We start from the raw sequence: 15000 nt of genomic DNA on the forward strand, positions 1-15000 counted from the left end.
AAGATTTGTTCATTTTTTTCATCCCCAAATGGGTGAGAAGAAGACAGGCAAGGCAGGCAACAGGCAAGATGGAGACCCTGAGATGGAGGGACATGATGTGTTTGGTAGATGGAACTGGTTGTCAGAAAGGGGGATGATGGAGTCACAGAGACCGTGTTCAATGGCGGTCAGCTTCTTACCGGCTGGCCGGATCCCCATGTGTTGCTGGCCATCAAGTACAAAACTCCCCATCGGCTGACCCTCTGGACTGTATGCTGCTCCCTGGCTCACTGAAGGATCAAGAAGAAAACCTGATTGTAGTCAAACGCGGACACAGAGGAGAAAGGAGAGAAGACACACCAAACAATCAGCAATCATTCCAGCTCCACCTGAAACAGCAAATATAATTTTGTTCTGCTTTTGGCTACCAGACAAACCAAATACCATACATAGTATGTACGGACTTCAGGGGATTTCAGGAAAGACATGCATGAAAAAACTACATTGTTTTCAAAGTGTTTTGGTTGGAATCCAATTCAACTAATATTTACATAGTAACCCCTGATCAGTTTTCACTTTTCATCATTAGGTTTAATTTTAGAATGTTTGTGCTACGCATCAAAGTGAGCATACTTTTATTTATCCTCTTTCCCAGCTCAAAATATTAACATTAAAAAATCACAGAGAAAACAAAGAAAGAATAGAACTTTTTTGTTTCCTTCCAGAAGAAAAGCAACACAGAAGTTTTACAGTAGCAGGTCAAATCACAATCAAGTCCACAAAGAGAGTCCACTTCCCTGCTCCCACAATGAAATGAAAAACCATGACACCTCAATGAGCTCCTCGACTAACGAAATTTCAGAAATCCTTACAACTACTGTAGATTGCTTTGAATTTCTAATGTACTACAATTCTCCAAAAAGCAGGATAAAAAATGGGGGAAAAATCTTGTACATGTTTTATATACTTTTTTAACGTGTTAGTTTTCATGACTAATAGTGAACAGTTAAACAGCCATAATCAATTAGAATACTTAACACATGTACATCATTGAAATTTTAGCGTTTTTTCCTAGTTCTGTACACACTCAACATACCTTTTCTTTATTAACCCAACCACTTACTTTTGAGTTGGGCAACAGCAAAATGCAGGCAGCTATTAACAATGGGTGTATAAAGCATTCATCAAGCATACAAAAATGGTGATATATGCACATATACACAGTGTATGTGTATATATAATTATGACCACATGTGTAGGTCTGTATTTACGTGTATTAAGGAAATAAAGGGATGTGGTGCAACAACGTAAATGTCATTGAAAAATACAAAGGATCAACCTAGAGGTAATGGCATATGTAAGAAAACAAAATCACCAAGGGAGTTGTGGATAATAATAGACAAGCTTTGCACCTACCCCAGGCTGCTGTAATGCAGATAAGCTGTGTAAGTGATTCATATCAGTGCTGTGGCTGCAATTGTGTGCCCAATTACCAATTGGACAAGAGAGAGACCCTAAGACTTCAGTTTCATTGAGTTAGATTAGGAAATCTCCAGTTAGCACCAATTTGTAAGTTGCTTCTGACAGCTGAATTCTGGGAGGGGGGATGGTTAAGGGATACATTGGAAACGGCAGCTCCTAGAATTCCAGTTTGTGGTGGGCTTTTATTTACCAGGTGAAGGGACTCCTGATGAGAAACTTGATGAAGATTTGCACCTGTGGGACTGGAAAACTATTAGTACTTGAGACTTGCCTGCTCGATTTGACTGGTCAATCATGGGCTGTACTATTCTTCTTCTGGCATTGATAAACCTGAAAAAAAGATAAAGAAAAATAAATGTAATCACTTAAATAGAATAAACTTAAATAAAAAAATAGTGTACAATTTGCTTTGTGCGCTATATTTAGTAGCTTGCTTCTCCTCGAGTTATAAAGCACTATTTCAAAGTTTACTTTAGAAGCTAAAACACATAACAGCACAACAGAAGAGAGTTGAAACACTACATCCTTTTTATGCATCTTATGATCTCTTCTTTTTTGCTAAATAGAGGTTTTGATTACATGTGGTAACCATGGATACTGATGAGAAATTCCAGAGGCATTAGTGGACCAAGTTGTTGCCATTTAATCCGGCTGTTTCTTGACAGAGGAGTTAGGCCCTTTTTCATTGCTTTAAAAAAAAAACATCCCACAACAGCGAGACACAGTTAATGTACGTAAACATGTTATTTGCAAGTTATCACTCCTTAGAAATTAAAATAAGCTAAAAGTTCGCAGCCTGTGATGGCTTCTTTCTTTTTCCCTCTCATTGTAGGGGGTTCAGCTACCCTTCCAGCTGTCCATAAATGAGGACCAGGCTTTGCCACTCTCTGCTTTCACAAGGTATTGTTATGTCAGCAAGCCCATCAATTAGGCTGTCTGAAGTTTTATCACCACCACAGCAGCAAATAAGTGCTGGTCCACAAAGGCTCCTGTGCCTTCACAGCTCCTGCAGTTTTTGACTGTAAAGTCAGGGGTCATTTAGAGGTTAGTGCCAGCCAGGGGCAACCTTTTTAACTAAGAATGGGACGCCCAGGGCTTCGTCAAAAGACATGCTTGCCACTACTTCATGAGGCGCCCTTTTCACATATTAACACATGCTGAAAATGCTACAGGTACAAACATATGTTTGATATTAGAGACCTTTTTTCAATCAGGTACTGTTACCATTTTTTTCTGATAGGCACTCCTTCAAAACCAGTCATTAGATGGAAAACGACTGGAATTAATTTTGTCTCTAATCCCAGACCCTGAGTACCTGCCCTTACCTTCTTTTCCTATTAACTGAAACTGCTATAATCTGCTTCTTTTATGCGACACGGTCAAATTCACAAAAGGCACAGTTGGGAAAAGAAAACGTAGCTCATTTACTGCAGTCTCCCAGTAAATCTCCTCTACTGGCAGCTCTGGAGTAGGGAGAATGGATGAAACAAAGTAAAAGGAAGAAAAAAACTTGTATATAATATCAAGGTAGATATGATAAAATAAAAACTGGGAGACATCAATGGAGGAGTGTGAAATGATACATTTTAGCTTAATTTTTGCATATTCTCATTTTTTTGTTGCACACATGAAAGAAAACTTCTTGGGGAGTTTGAGACCAAAGAAACATCTTAAGCTTTCTAATCTACCTTTGTTGTCAGAAATGTCACCCTGCCTGAGGTGCAGTTAAAAGAAGCTTCTAGCATCAAAACCAGCTGAGCAAGTAAATACAGAAAAAGACTCCTTGTTTCGGCTTCTGGGCAAGTCTAAAGTGCAAGGGCTGCCAAAACACGTTTTTTTTCCTGACACATAAGTTCAAAATGTATTCTCTACCTATTCGACAATTATGGGACACTACTGTGTACCAAGAGTGTACTTCCAATGCACTAAGAGTTTGCAAGTTTCCATTAAGCAATAATGAGAATTTCCTTACTTGTACAAATACATTAATAAGTGGAAGATATTAACAACCATTTTTCCTTTCTTTTAACTACAGGTATCCTGGAAAAGTTTATCTGTGTAAAATACCCATATGAAGGATGTGTACTAAAGTCATTAAAAAAGAAAACTAAATGCAGATACTATACATTTTAGTATATAGTGCAGTGTGTATGACTACCACACATTCGTCTTGTCCCAACAAGAGTAAATCCACTCTGTAAAAAGCACATGCAGACATGTTTTTATTTTCCTCACTGCTTTTCTAAACAAGTTGCCACAGTAACACGGTGGGAGTTGACCAAAACCCACTTTTGCCTTCACAGTGTCTTTTATCAGCTAGAGTAAAGCCAATTGAGATTATCAGAGCCAGTCTGATAAGGCTGTTTTCTCTCCTCCCATGAGCTGCTAATGGTGTGTGCTTATAACAACAAAACAAAGCTCCAGAGATGAGAATGAAGCATGCTGTGGCCTTGTATCACAGCACACACAAAAGACATACCCATTTTGCCCCTCTGTTCTCTTTTTCTCTATGCCTGCTAAGGAACAAGAAAGGAGTCTAGCTAAAATTATTTTTTAACTCCAACCATTTTTATTATTTACATCTGGTAGGCTCTTTATTATAGCTTTTGCTCTCCCTCTGCCTCCCCTTTAACATTCCCTTGCACACAGAGAGCTGCCTGGCATTATTGTCCCCCCCTCGCTGCACCGCTTCTCAGCATGAGAACTCCATACTGTCTTCAAACAAATAATTAAAGGCAAGGTTAAGGGGTCAGCTGGAGGTCATTTCTGTGGATACTAATCAGAATGTTTACTTTAGCAAAACCCCAAAAAAACACTTCATGTGTGGTGTTTGGGTTTAAAAATCAATTTAGAGAATATAAAAAGGGTCCCATCACTTGGAGAACCCTAAAATGCAGCTTACTCTTTTCTTTTACAGTACTGCTGAACACATTTTAAAAAAGTCACTGACTGCTTGCACTTTTCCAAAAACCACAGGTTGCTGAAGGCCTGTCAGTGTATCAACGTTCACAATGTTAGACAAAACTCACAGCTACATTCTTTTATGGAGTACATAATACAGTAACAGTAAGGTATAAAATTCTGTAAGACACTACTTGAACTGTTTCTTAATCAAAATCTGAAATGCTTTAACCATGTTTGTAAAAACTCAGTCTTTGGCGTTAGATATAAGATAAGAGATATGTTTAAAAATAAAGGGTAATTTTCACAGCTGTTTCACTGTAGAACAATATTTGTTCCCCATTTTCTGCAAAGTGCTAAATTTCAAAGATGCAGTTCTAGTAAAAAAGGACTTGTAGAGATGGATATTCTTTGCCCATGAATATCACTTTTAGAGGAGCATGTTGTTTGTTTGGACTTGGAAAATGTGAAGCAAATTTTTGCAAAGAGAAAAATGCATTCAGTGTTGTACCGTCCATCTGTACTGCTCAAGATTGTTGTATGCCTTTTGCTTCTTTGTTTGTTTGAGTCAGAAAAGTGCTTGTTTCTGGTTAACTGACTTGAGGCCACACCTGGTAACTTACTCCTGTTGTCAGCATTCCTTCCGTAAGAATTCTTCTTGCCAAACCATAGTCACTTGGAGCACAGCCAAAAGTAAAGCCTCTCAGCCAGCTAAGCCAATCAAAAGCAGGGTCAGTTGTTTGACAGGTTTGTGAAAAAAGAAAAAAAAACTAACATGCTGCTTCCAGAAAATAGGCCCATTACTCCAAATCTTATTTCTTAAAAACCAGACAAAGAAAGTCCCTTTATGTGATTTACTAATATTATCCATCAAGCATTTGCACCTATTGTCATCATACTATCAGGGCAAATTCTCAGCCAAGCTTCTGGCAGGGATTTTGAACCAGAAAAAAATATCTTAACCGAGCATGACTACAAACTGTTAATATTATTTTCTAAGCATCCTTCATTCCATTTATTTCTAATGCTCCTCTTGTTCTTTTTTAAAAGTTCCATCCCTTGTCTGCCACAAAAAAGTGATTTAGCAATAAAGCTCAACAGTCATCCCACTACTACTACTAAAAGCAGTGCATTTACTGTTTTTGTTTTCAGAAAGCCTGCATACTGTATGTATAACATTTGTCAATTTTATACATATAGAAAACCTGTGAGTGCACCAACAATTCTCCTCAATTATCACCCACTAAAATGGATAAGCAGCTTCTACAGCTCACCCTGGCTTTAATCCCATGTATTGTAAATAAAGAATAAGGGCAAATTGTCATTTTCTAAGCACTGTAACTATAGCATCAGATTGTTCATATCAGGAGGTTTATCATAAACTATCAAAAGGGATCTTTCAAAGCTACTTGAAAGAAGGGGAGGAGAAAAACACAGTGAGACTTCCTCTAGCTATTCATATCTGGGATCTTTCTTTTTTAAGTTAAAACATGAGTCAAGAGACACAAGCCGTAGTATATTACCTCACCCTGTATTTGATTTATTGCAGATGTGAAGCAGAGTGAAACTAAATCATTTTGGAAGTTCTAGTAAGAATGCTGACATTAAGACCACCATTCTGTTTACATAGTTTTCAGAACACTTCTCTGGGAAAAATTTTACCCCTCTTTCGCTAACTTCCAGTGACCTGTTTTGATTCCGTTTTTTTTTCCATTTACTTTTTTCAACAATCTGCTAAAAGGGGAAAAAAAAGTCTTCATTCGTAGTGCCACATTTACTCTGAAACCAATTTTCCTTCAAGCTTGCAGTGTGCACGAATCATTAAGACTAAACTGTAAAATCAGACTAAGAATTATATATTTGTTTTACAAACTGACACATTTTAATGAGCTGCTAATTAAAATAAATCAATAGCACTGCAGCACATTTCTTTTCTTGAGTATCTTGCGTAAGATGGATAACTGCATTACTTTACAGGGGGTTACCTCAAGACAGAAATCTCTCTTGCCTATGTATATCACTTACCACTCTTACACATCATCTTTCATCGATGTCAGTGTGGAATTGGCTCAGTTGTGTTGCCTATGCAACTGATAAATCATACTTGCATTTTTTGTGATCCTGTATGCAAATCAGAAGGGGGGTGTCTAGGATTAACTAGGGGCCATAATATGAATTATTAACCAATTGCCAGCATGAGGCCAAGACACTTCATTTTAAATAGCTCTAAGTGTGACCAAAATATTTTTCGTATAGGAATGTCTTTTTCTGTTCCTCTGCATAAATCTGTTGCTGTAAATGAGGTTGTGTAAGCCGGAGGTCCACTGAAAGATAAATTGAATGCTACAAAGGTGTATTATCCCACATGAAGTGGTGGCCAGCACCTAGCCCGGAGATCCCCTCTATACCTCGAAAGACAGCGGCCTTGTACAGTGTGGCAGGCCAGCTGTTACCTGTCTATCAAACACCTAAAGTGGACAAGCAGACCAGGAAAGAGAATGTCACTCCTTTGATCTGGCAAGGAGCAGCTGGTGATTTATAGAGCAGGACTTTGTTCTTCCGTTCTATTTTACTTTCTTTCCTAAGGCAGAACCACAAAATCCAGCGGAAAAAACTGTTCTGTTCTCTGCAACATCAACAAGCTCTGACAACTGCAACAGGGTTTTTCTTGGCCCTGACAAAGCTCTCAGGCATCTCCTTTGACGCTTCACCTTATTTTTTAAGAGATATGATAGTTATTGTTCAATTCAGCTTCTGTGAATGGAATGGACTGTGGCCAGCAAGCCTCAGGCATAAACACACCTGTATGAAAGGAGCCTTATTGTAGCAACCATGCACATCTAACCTGCACAAGCACTACTACTTCTTATGATATAAGTCAAGAATGCCCCAAACTCACCAATGGCAAATCTTCACCTAATTAATCCCCTTTCTTCTTTTGGCAAGTATGTTTCCTAAAGAATGTTTTTACTAGAGCTATTATTGTTTTTATTATGACTCATAAAAAGTTTGAGGATTAGATGGTTGATGACATATATCTAGTTTTTGTTGCCCAAAATCTTTTGCGCCATGTTCAAGAATCAGTTGAAGAACTCCTATCTGCTCTACAAAATGTACTTAGGAACAATAGCTCCATCTTGCAGCAGTTTTGATACAAGAATCAAAACACTTGGTGTTTGCCAATATTTGCCTTAGTCAGTGTCTAAATATAACACATAACACAAATCCTTGGTGCTTTTAGCTATTTTGATCCCCAAAAAAGTCCAGCTTTTATCTGCTTGTATAGGCCTGCATTTCTATTCAAGAACAGGTATATCAGCAGACACATCAAATGTATCCACATCCCATTACAAAACACAAGTGTGAATCAATGAAGGATGTAAAAAATGCTGATTTACAAATTTAATGCAACACAAGTGTACATTTGCTCCTGCTGTGCTATATCAGTTATGCATTACTAAAGGGTGAGGAGACACAATAAGCTCCTGTACTGAGTTGTTTAATGTAAGTGTGTTGTACCCACCCTGCTGAACCCTCTGAAAACCTTTAGGTGAGGTCAGTACACAGGAGAGCCTGGCCTGCACGTAACCCTGTCATTCATGAAAACAGCAGTGACTCAGGAATGCAGGCTAAAATGTCTCAATTATTAGACTTATTGACTCTGGAGAGAGTCGCTGCTCTATCATTACTGTGGACAGCAAACAGCCTGAACTGTGTGCTAGCCCCGTCAAAATTACTATTTGCTGTATAAGGTCGGCTGGCCTGATCTCACACATCCAAAAGCAGTGAAAGGAAGAGTCGTTTTCCCTTTCTTCTACAAAGGCAAGTGTGCAAAGAGCCTTTTTAAGGGAGCCAAAGGGATAGCGGGCAATCTTTATTTTCCATTACTGCCCTTCTAATCTCATAACACTATTGTAAATAGGGATCGTGTTTGGATTTTTTTTTAACCATAATAATCTATTCTCTGACCCCACTTATTGTCAGCTATCAAACAGTCAGATTTGTGGATTAACCAAAGGAAACTGATAATGACAATGGAGGCGTGATATTTCAAACAAAATTGAGTGTCAATTGACTGCATCGTCTAGGCAACAGAAGTGTCTATAAGACACAAAACCCAGAAAGGAAATAAGGCCAATCTATTTCCTTTGCTTCATATCAAACATTTTTTCATGCCACCCCATTATGAGTTATAATGGGCTCTTCTGGCTGCTCCACAAGAGAGGCCTAGAGAAAGGGGCTTGAATTGTGGCATTATATAACTCAAATACTTTTCATTTTCAAAAGGGAGAGGAGGGGGAGTGGTGGTCTGTTTTTCCCCTGAGGTTTAATAGGAAGAGTTAAGAGCAGTGAAAATGCAATGTATTATTAGCAATTAAAAAGTGACACCTAACCCTTTAAGACCAAGGCAGTCGAGCACTGCTGGGTGCTGTAATGCAGGGTATTAAATCCTGTGCTTTAACCTTGATGAAACTTTCAACCCTAAAGAGGCAAGAAATAAATTAATGAAATCACAACCTGCTGGCTTGCGGAGTTCCAGCCGATTTCTGACAGTTTGTGTGAAGTTGTTTTGTGTTATACGAATGAATCCTGAATGTGACCAGTCAAACTTGCACTGCCACTGTGAATTACTCCTTAAATAATTTATCCCTCCGACACTTAGCAGCACACAGAGACCACTGTTTGGGGAGAACAAGCCAAACAAAACTGCCTTAAAAATAGCATTGTTTGCAAAGTGGAAGGTAGGCTGGCAACAGTCAAACAATGAAGCGGTCAGATTCCAGCCAAATTCCCATCAGAGTTCTACATCATGTAAGCATCAAAGTCTCTGAAGACTCAGTCGCTTTGCAAAGGTGGAGGGCTGGGGCTGGAATGTATACCTGTACACTTTTATCTGTCACGGCCAGTGTTTGGTGGAATGCAAACTTTATTTCTCTTTTGCATGCTTGCTTATTGTTTCTGAAATCCCAAGGCACAGCCTGTAAAGCTGTGTTGTCAAGACAGTGCGAATGAAAGCAGATCCTGGCTCGAGAGCTGCTCTGTCAGTTTTGTCCCTTAGGCTACACAGCCGGGTTTGCAGAGTCTTACAGCATTAGTAGTGTGCATTACCTACTCTATTTTCCACACCTGCCTTCTTACAAATCATTCTCACATTTTAACCCTGTAAGGGCATACGTAAGCCCGGCAGCTTAAAGCAAAAAAAACCAACAACAACACAACTTTAAAAAACTTAAATAAAAAAAAATAAAAAAAACAATCTTTCAATTAATAATCCATCCCATCTTTTTCCACGAGTACACAGCACACACCAGCAGCAATGCACGATTTCTGTTTTTAATTCTTTGTGATCAATGAAAGTCCAATTCACTCGTTAATCAGAAATAAGTAACATTACACAATGCTGCCACTCTGAGAGGATTTAAAATTGTATCTCATTTCGAAAAACACAATAGTGAGAGTGATTTGCTGTCCATGTATATGATTTCTAAGTGATAAGATCAAAGGAAATTCACCACAGACATGAGCAGACTTTATTTATAATCACTGTGCATGTATGCAGTGAGTGGTATGGTTTCTTATTCTGGAGTGGCAGCATGGCTACCACAGGGGAAAACTTACAGATCACAAGCTGTTCAGGAGATCCTGTAATATCCTCCAGATTAGATGGGACCTTGTCTTAAGGTCTCATGCCAAGGACACAACCCCAGACAGTTGAGTGCTCCACCCCCAACCTCTAACACAGCTTGGCTAATGAACTACATTATCGGAGGTGACAAATTAAAGTGTTACAATCCCACTGAAATAAATTCAGAGATAAACTGATGACTTTGGGCTATGCGTAGCAACGTACTCTCTGAGGAGTTAGTGGGAAGAGGAATCCAAAGATGGAATTCTGTACATGTATAGTGTCTCTGAATTAAATAATCATTTCCATAACAAGAGATAAATATTAATTTAGCTGTGGGAAATCCTAAATATTACTGATAAGCACAATGCTGTTGCCAAGCCTTGCATAATTTCTTAATTTTATAAATGCTTATGAGATCTCAATTGAGTATAACAGACATTATTTAGATGTGGTGCTGATAGAATCTCTTAAAGTGTAGTAATATACGAGAATTAGGAATAGATTTTTTCAAGGCATTTTAATAATTCCTTGCACGTATTTAAATACACCTTATTAATGCATTTATTGTGCTGAAACGTCATTGTGACAACTGTAAAAAAATACACTGGAGTGTATTTGAGTAAAAGTAAATAAGTAAATACTCATATACATTTATTTAAGGGGACTATAATAACGAGGTGATTATCATGTTCCATGAAATCAGAGGGCACTAGGGATTGAATTAAAAACACTTAAACAAACAAAGGGGAAATTGTAATTCACGTAATTATAATCTCAACTAAAAGCCATGCAAATAGTCCTAGACCTAGGATATGATGAAACACCAAACAAACATGTCTGAACAGAAAGAGAATGTGTTTGACTGGTTCACAGGGTTTAGAGATATGAACCACAAAAGAGTGTGGATTTGAACTCCAAACAGCCCGAAGGGGAACTTGTCACACCTGGTCACCTTTCCCCAGAAATCCTGACTATAGGCTCTGTCATCATCATCAACCTGTCATTGCTGAGATTTCCCTCAACAGATAAACTCATTATTTTAAATCTTTTTTTTTTGTGCGGGCTCTGCAGGCCTTCAACATTATTTGCAATATCAGCAAACTCGCAGCTCTAGTCCCAACCACTGCTGCTGTGTTTTATGTGTACTGTATTTACCCAATCGTTAGTTCATAAGAAAGAGCAGATATATGGCATGCTATAAATAATGGCAGGAATGTAAAAGTGAATTGATCTGTCTGGCATTGCTATCCAGTAATAGTGCTGGCAGAGGAGAAGGCTTGAACTGCTGCCAAGTAGCACAGGTCCAGCCAGTGATTTGTCTGAGAGGTTCTGCCATGTCAGGCAGAAAACAGACTCAACTGGACTCCCATGGCTGGGAGGACTGTCTGCTGTTTAAAAACAGTGCTGTCATTAGGAGGACTGTGCAACCAGCTGGTTGGATGTAGTGGAGAGACTACACTGTGAGACAGGAATGCATTTTTCAAAACAGAAAACCTTCCAAAACCCTTCTGCGGGAAAAAAAAAAACTTCAAACCTTTAATTATTGTATTAATAGGCACCATTGTCACATAATCTGCACAGGCCTAGTCATTTGAAAAGCTAGACATGCACAAAAAAGGAACATCACTGATTTTTTTTTTCTTCTGTTCCCAAAAGGACTTGAGATCAATGCATTTTTTTACCCTCAGAAGCTGTTCCATTCTGCTGTAGCACTTTATCTTATACTTAAAAATATTTCAGTTCTTATCTATAACCTCAGTCCTCTTCTATTTGATTAACCTAAATTGTTTTCATTGCAGCACATGTTAAAAAAATAAAGATTGTGTCAGATTATGAAATACTCTCATTGATGTGGTTATAGCAAAATGTTAGTGGGGGAGGTTTGCAGTATATTTTTAAACATTCTATTTTATGCTCCTTGTACTAACTTTGATTCCCAAGTTATTACCTTTCTATTTTCTCTGCTGTAGTCTTTCTGTTGTGCTGAAAAAAGCATACAGAACACTGCATTTGTGTCTAAATCCTCCCTAATATTTGGCAGATATTTGTGCAGTATATGTGAAGAACCCAACCTTTACATCTTCGGGAGCGCTAAAGTAAAATGGAAGCTCATAAACAGAGACTTGACTGTATAGACTTTGCATTTTATCTTAAAGTAGTTCCTGTTTTTATAGCTCTGGCCTTCCCATCTTAGTGCTCTGAGCCTGGGTCACAAATCTTGCTGCTATTCCAGTGTGTGACATCTTCGCTCGTTTGCTGCTGCTCATTAACAAACAATACTGCTGTGAAATTGGTTTAATGACAAAGTAATAAAATTGCTATTCTGCTCACAGATTGCCTGAGGCACTCTGAGCTCCTACAAGGCTTACTGTGGGTGCCAGGATGCATTAAGCTGCTTATTCATGAAAACTGCATCCTTCAGTCTTTCTTTCCTTTTCTTTTTTTACTCTATACCTGCAAATGAAATAAATTAACCTACTTTTTCCCCTTGTATCTCTCCCTCTCTTTCTCTTTCGCTCCGAGAACAGAATTTCCATCTTAAAATAAAAAGAAGCTCACCCACGCAAACAGAGCTCTACTTCATTTCAAACACGTAGCCCTTGTTATTTAGCAACCAACCAATAAAATGCCATGGTTTTGTTATAAATATATATAATAAAACCTCTCTTGGATCATCTCCTGTGGTACCCTGTTTAGAATCTTTTCACACCCTGGTTGGATAACGGTTAAGAAAACTGTTTCATATTTTTTGTTGGATTAATAAAAGATGCCAGTACACCTTAAAAACATTTTTGTGGGCACCTGTTTTTCATAACGAAGTACATGTTTAGAAAAGTGCCCTGTTTCCATTTGTGTGGGGCCCTCCTCAGACCATGAGATTTACTGCTGTCTGACAATGATGAAATAACCAAATTGCACTTTGACAGGTGGGTAGGTCTCGTTAATTACACACAGACATCTTAATACCGCCAAACTGAGGCAAACAAACATACAAAATAAAAGCCAATACTACAAACACCAATTGTTCATTTTTGAGCACATATGCTAGCAATTCATTTTTGCCATTTTAGAACGAAGAATATCATACTGTTGTGTTCAGTATAAATGTACAGATCTTTGCTTTCTTTTGTTTTAGATATTCTAGGCAATGTTTATGGAATTTAAATATCAGCCAATTTGTACAGCAACAAAGCTGTCTTTACCAGATTTCTAGGTGAAAACTGTGCTCAAGGCACAAGCGGTTTTCTCAAAATGCACCAAATCCAGTTCAACATATATCAAAAATGTAATTAATATTGTACAGTAACAGAAGTCAGATCAAATGAATTTAGGGATGGGCCTTGGGATCAGACAACAGAATCAATCCTCCTAATTAACTGCCAATTAGTAATCCCTAAATGAGGAGGATCAGCCTGTCTGCACTGCCAAACGTTGGCTAAGTGTACAGATCTCTTTCAATGCCTTTAGATCATGTTGGTCATTATTAGCAGTATATTTTTAAAGTTAGAGACACAATGCAATTCTAGCTTAAGCAAACTGATCAATCCAAGCAGGAGTGGACACAATATTCGTTATTTTAAACTTACTGCAAGGTCCAGATCCCGGAGGGAGCAAAAGAATGCTGCAGTTATGTTGCAATCAGTGTACAAATAATAAAACAAAGTCATGCCAATTGATATTTTTATATTACATTTGGAAAATATTACTTGCTATTCTGCATTTCATACCAGTCAATGCTGCCAAATCAGAGCTTCATAAGAAACATAATTTCTCTTCAACTCTTTCGTGCAGAAAGGAAAAACACTGTTCTTGAATTCACAAGGCCTTTCGATTTCTGTAAGACAGCGCCATACTGTATGTTTGTCCTTCTTTGCCACTAACAAGATGTTGTTTGTAAACCAAAGCACGGCTCTTTTCTTGCCAAGTAACAGTTTGTAAAGTGAGCACGCTGGCTGCAAGTCACTGAACTTAAGTGTTTCTCTGTTGGCAAAGTGATAGCTTACTTTAATTATGTGCTGAACAATGACTACAGGGAGCACAGAGAAGATCTTTGCAGCCCCACACCAGGTCCTGTCGGCAAAATAAAACACACCCTTTTGCACCACTGCTGTAAGGAATGCAATGTCTAGCACAGTGCAGCACCCCGACGTTTCTGCATTCTGCTGCTGTCAGAAGGACGAGCCATAAAGCAGAACCCCATTTCAAGTGATTGCTAGAAACTTGTGGAAGAAGCACAAGAGACTGCTTGTGGAGCGGGACCTATTGATCATCACGTGATCCACATTCTCAAAAGGACTAAGGTCACCCAGTGTGTCTATGGATTTTAATAAGTCACTTATTGGGTTTCTTTCTTATAGCTAATTATTTGACTTATACGTTTAGGTCCTGGCCTGGAAAGGGTTTGATAAAAATGCAGTACTGTAAAGGAGCAATATTATTATGATTGTGTATTTTTGTATATTGCCAAATATGAAGAGTTTTCAGAAAAGAGATTTTGTACTTTCTCTCTCCAGCCATCAGTCAAGGGGATCATCTTTCTCAGTGTAATAGTCCAGCACCTTTGCTGCGGCCCACTTTCAGTCGGAGGCAAGGGGTAAATCCCTCACAGCACCAGGGCAATAATCACAAGGCTTGTTTTTATGGTGGTAAGCAGGGCATGTCTTGCTGTGCCTATTGCAAAGACTTGAAAGGATCTAGTCAGGGTCCATTTAGTCCAGACTGATAGAATAACACAAGGGTTTAAAATGGCAACTACAGCTGGAACCTGCATGTTTCCAAGTCACACTACCTGGGCCGAGAGAGCCTGTGTTGTCAATAACATAACTGTCACTTTACTTATCTCACCTGCTTTTAGCTCCACGTTATCATAACTCTTGTGTACATGTACAGAAAAGGCATAAATAAACATTTTTCAAGACATGACAATTTTTTCTTTGCTATTTTCCCCCATTTGGAGACTTATGTAGACCTTTTGGTAAAAGGTTCCTTTTTTTCCTTCATTAACCTAA

At 38.4% G+C, this 15000-nt stretch overlaps 1 protein-coding gene across 4 annotated transcripts in view; it reads right to left on the reverse strand.

Moving 5' to 3' along the window:
• Positions 1 to 15000, reverse strand: part of meis2a (Meis homeobox 2a) — a 72040-nt gene that overhangs the window by 4450 nt on the left and 52590 nt on the right. For 2 of the 4 annotated variants that reach the window (XM_006632424.3, XM_015350818.2), the window contains exons 10-11: positions 1733 to 1791; positions 180 to 269 (exon numbers count right to left, since the gene is read on the reverse strand). In XM_006632424.3, coding sequence (XP_006632487.2) covers positions 180 to 269; positions 1733 to 1791 — 149 coding nt within the window. Of the gene's footprint in view, positions 1 to 179; positions 291 to 1732; positions 1792 to 15000 lie in introns of all 4 variants that reach the window. The other 2 variants (XM_006632423.3, XM_015350817.2) reach the window with 1 other exon arrangement.

This window comes from Lepisosteus oculatus, chromosome 8 (assembly GCF_040954835.1).
Source record: "Lepisosteus oculatus isolate fLepOcu1 chromosome 8, fLepOcu1.hap2, whole genome shotgun sequence".
NCBI classification, from domain to species: domain Eukaryota; kingdom Metazoa; phylum Chordata; class Actinopteri; order Semionotiformes; family Lepisosteidae; genus Lepisosteus; species Lepisosteus oculatus.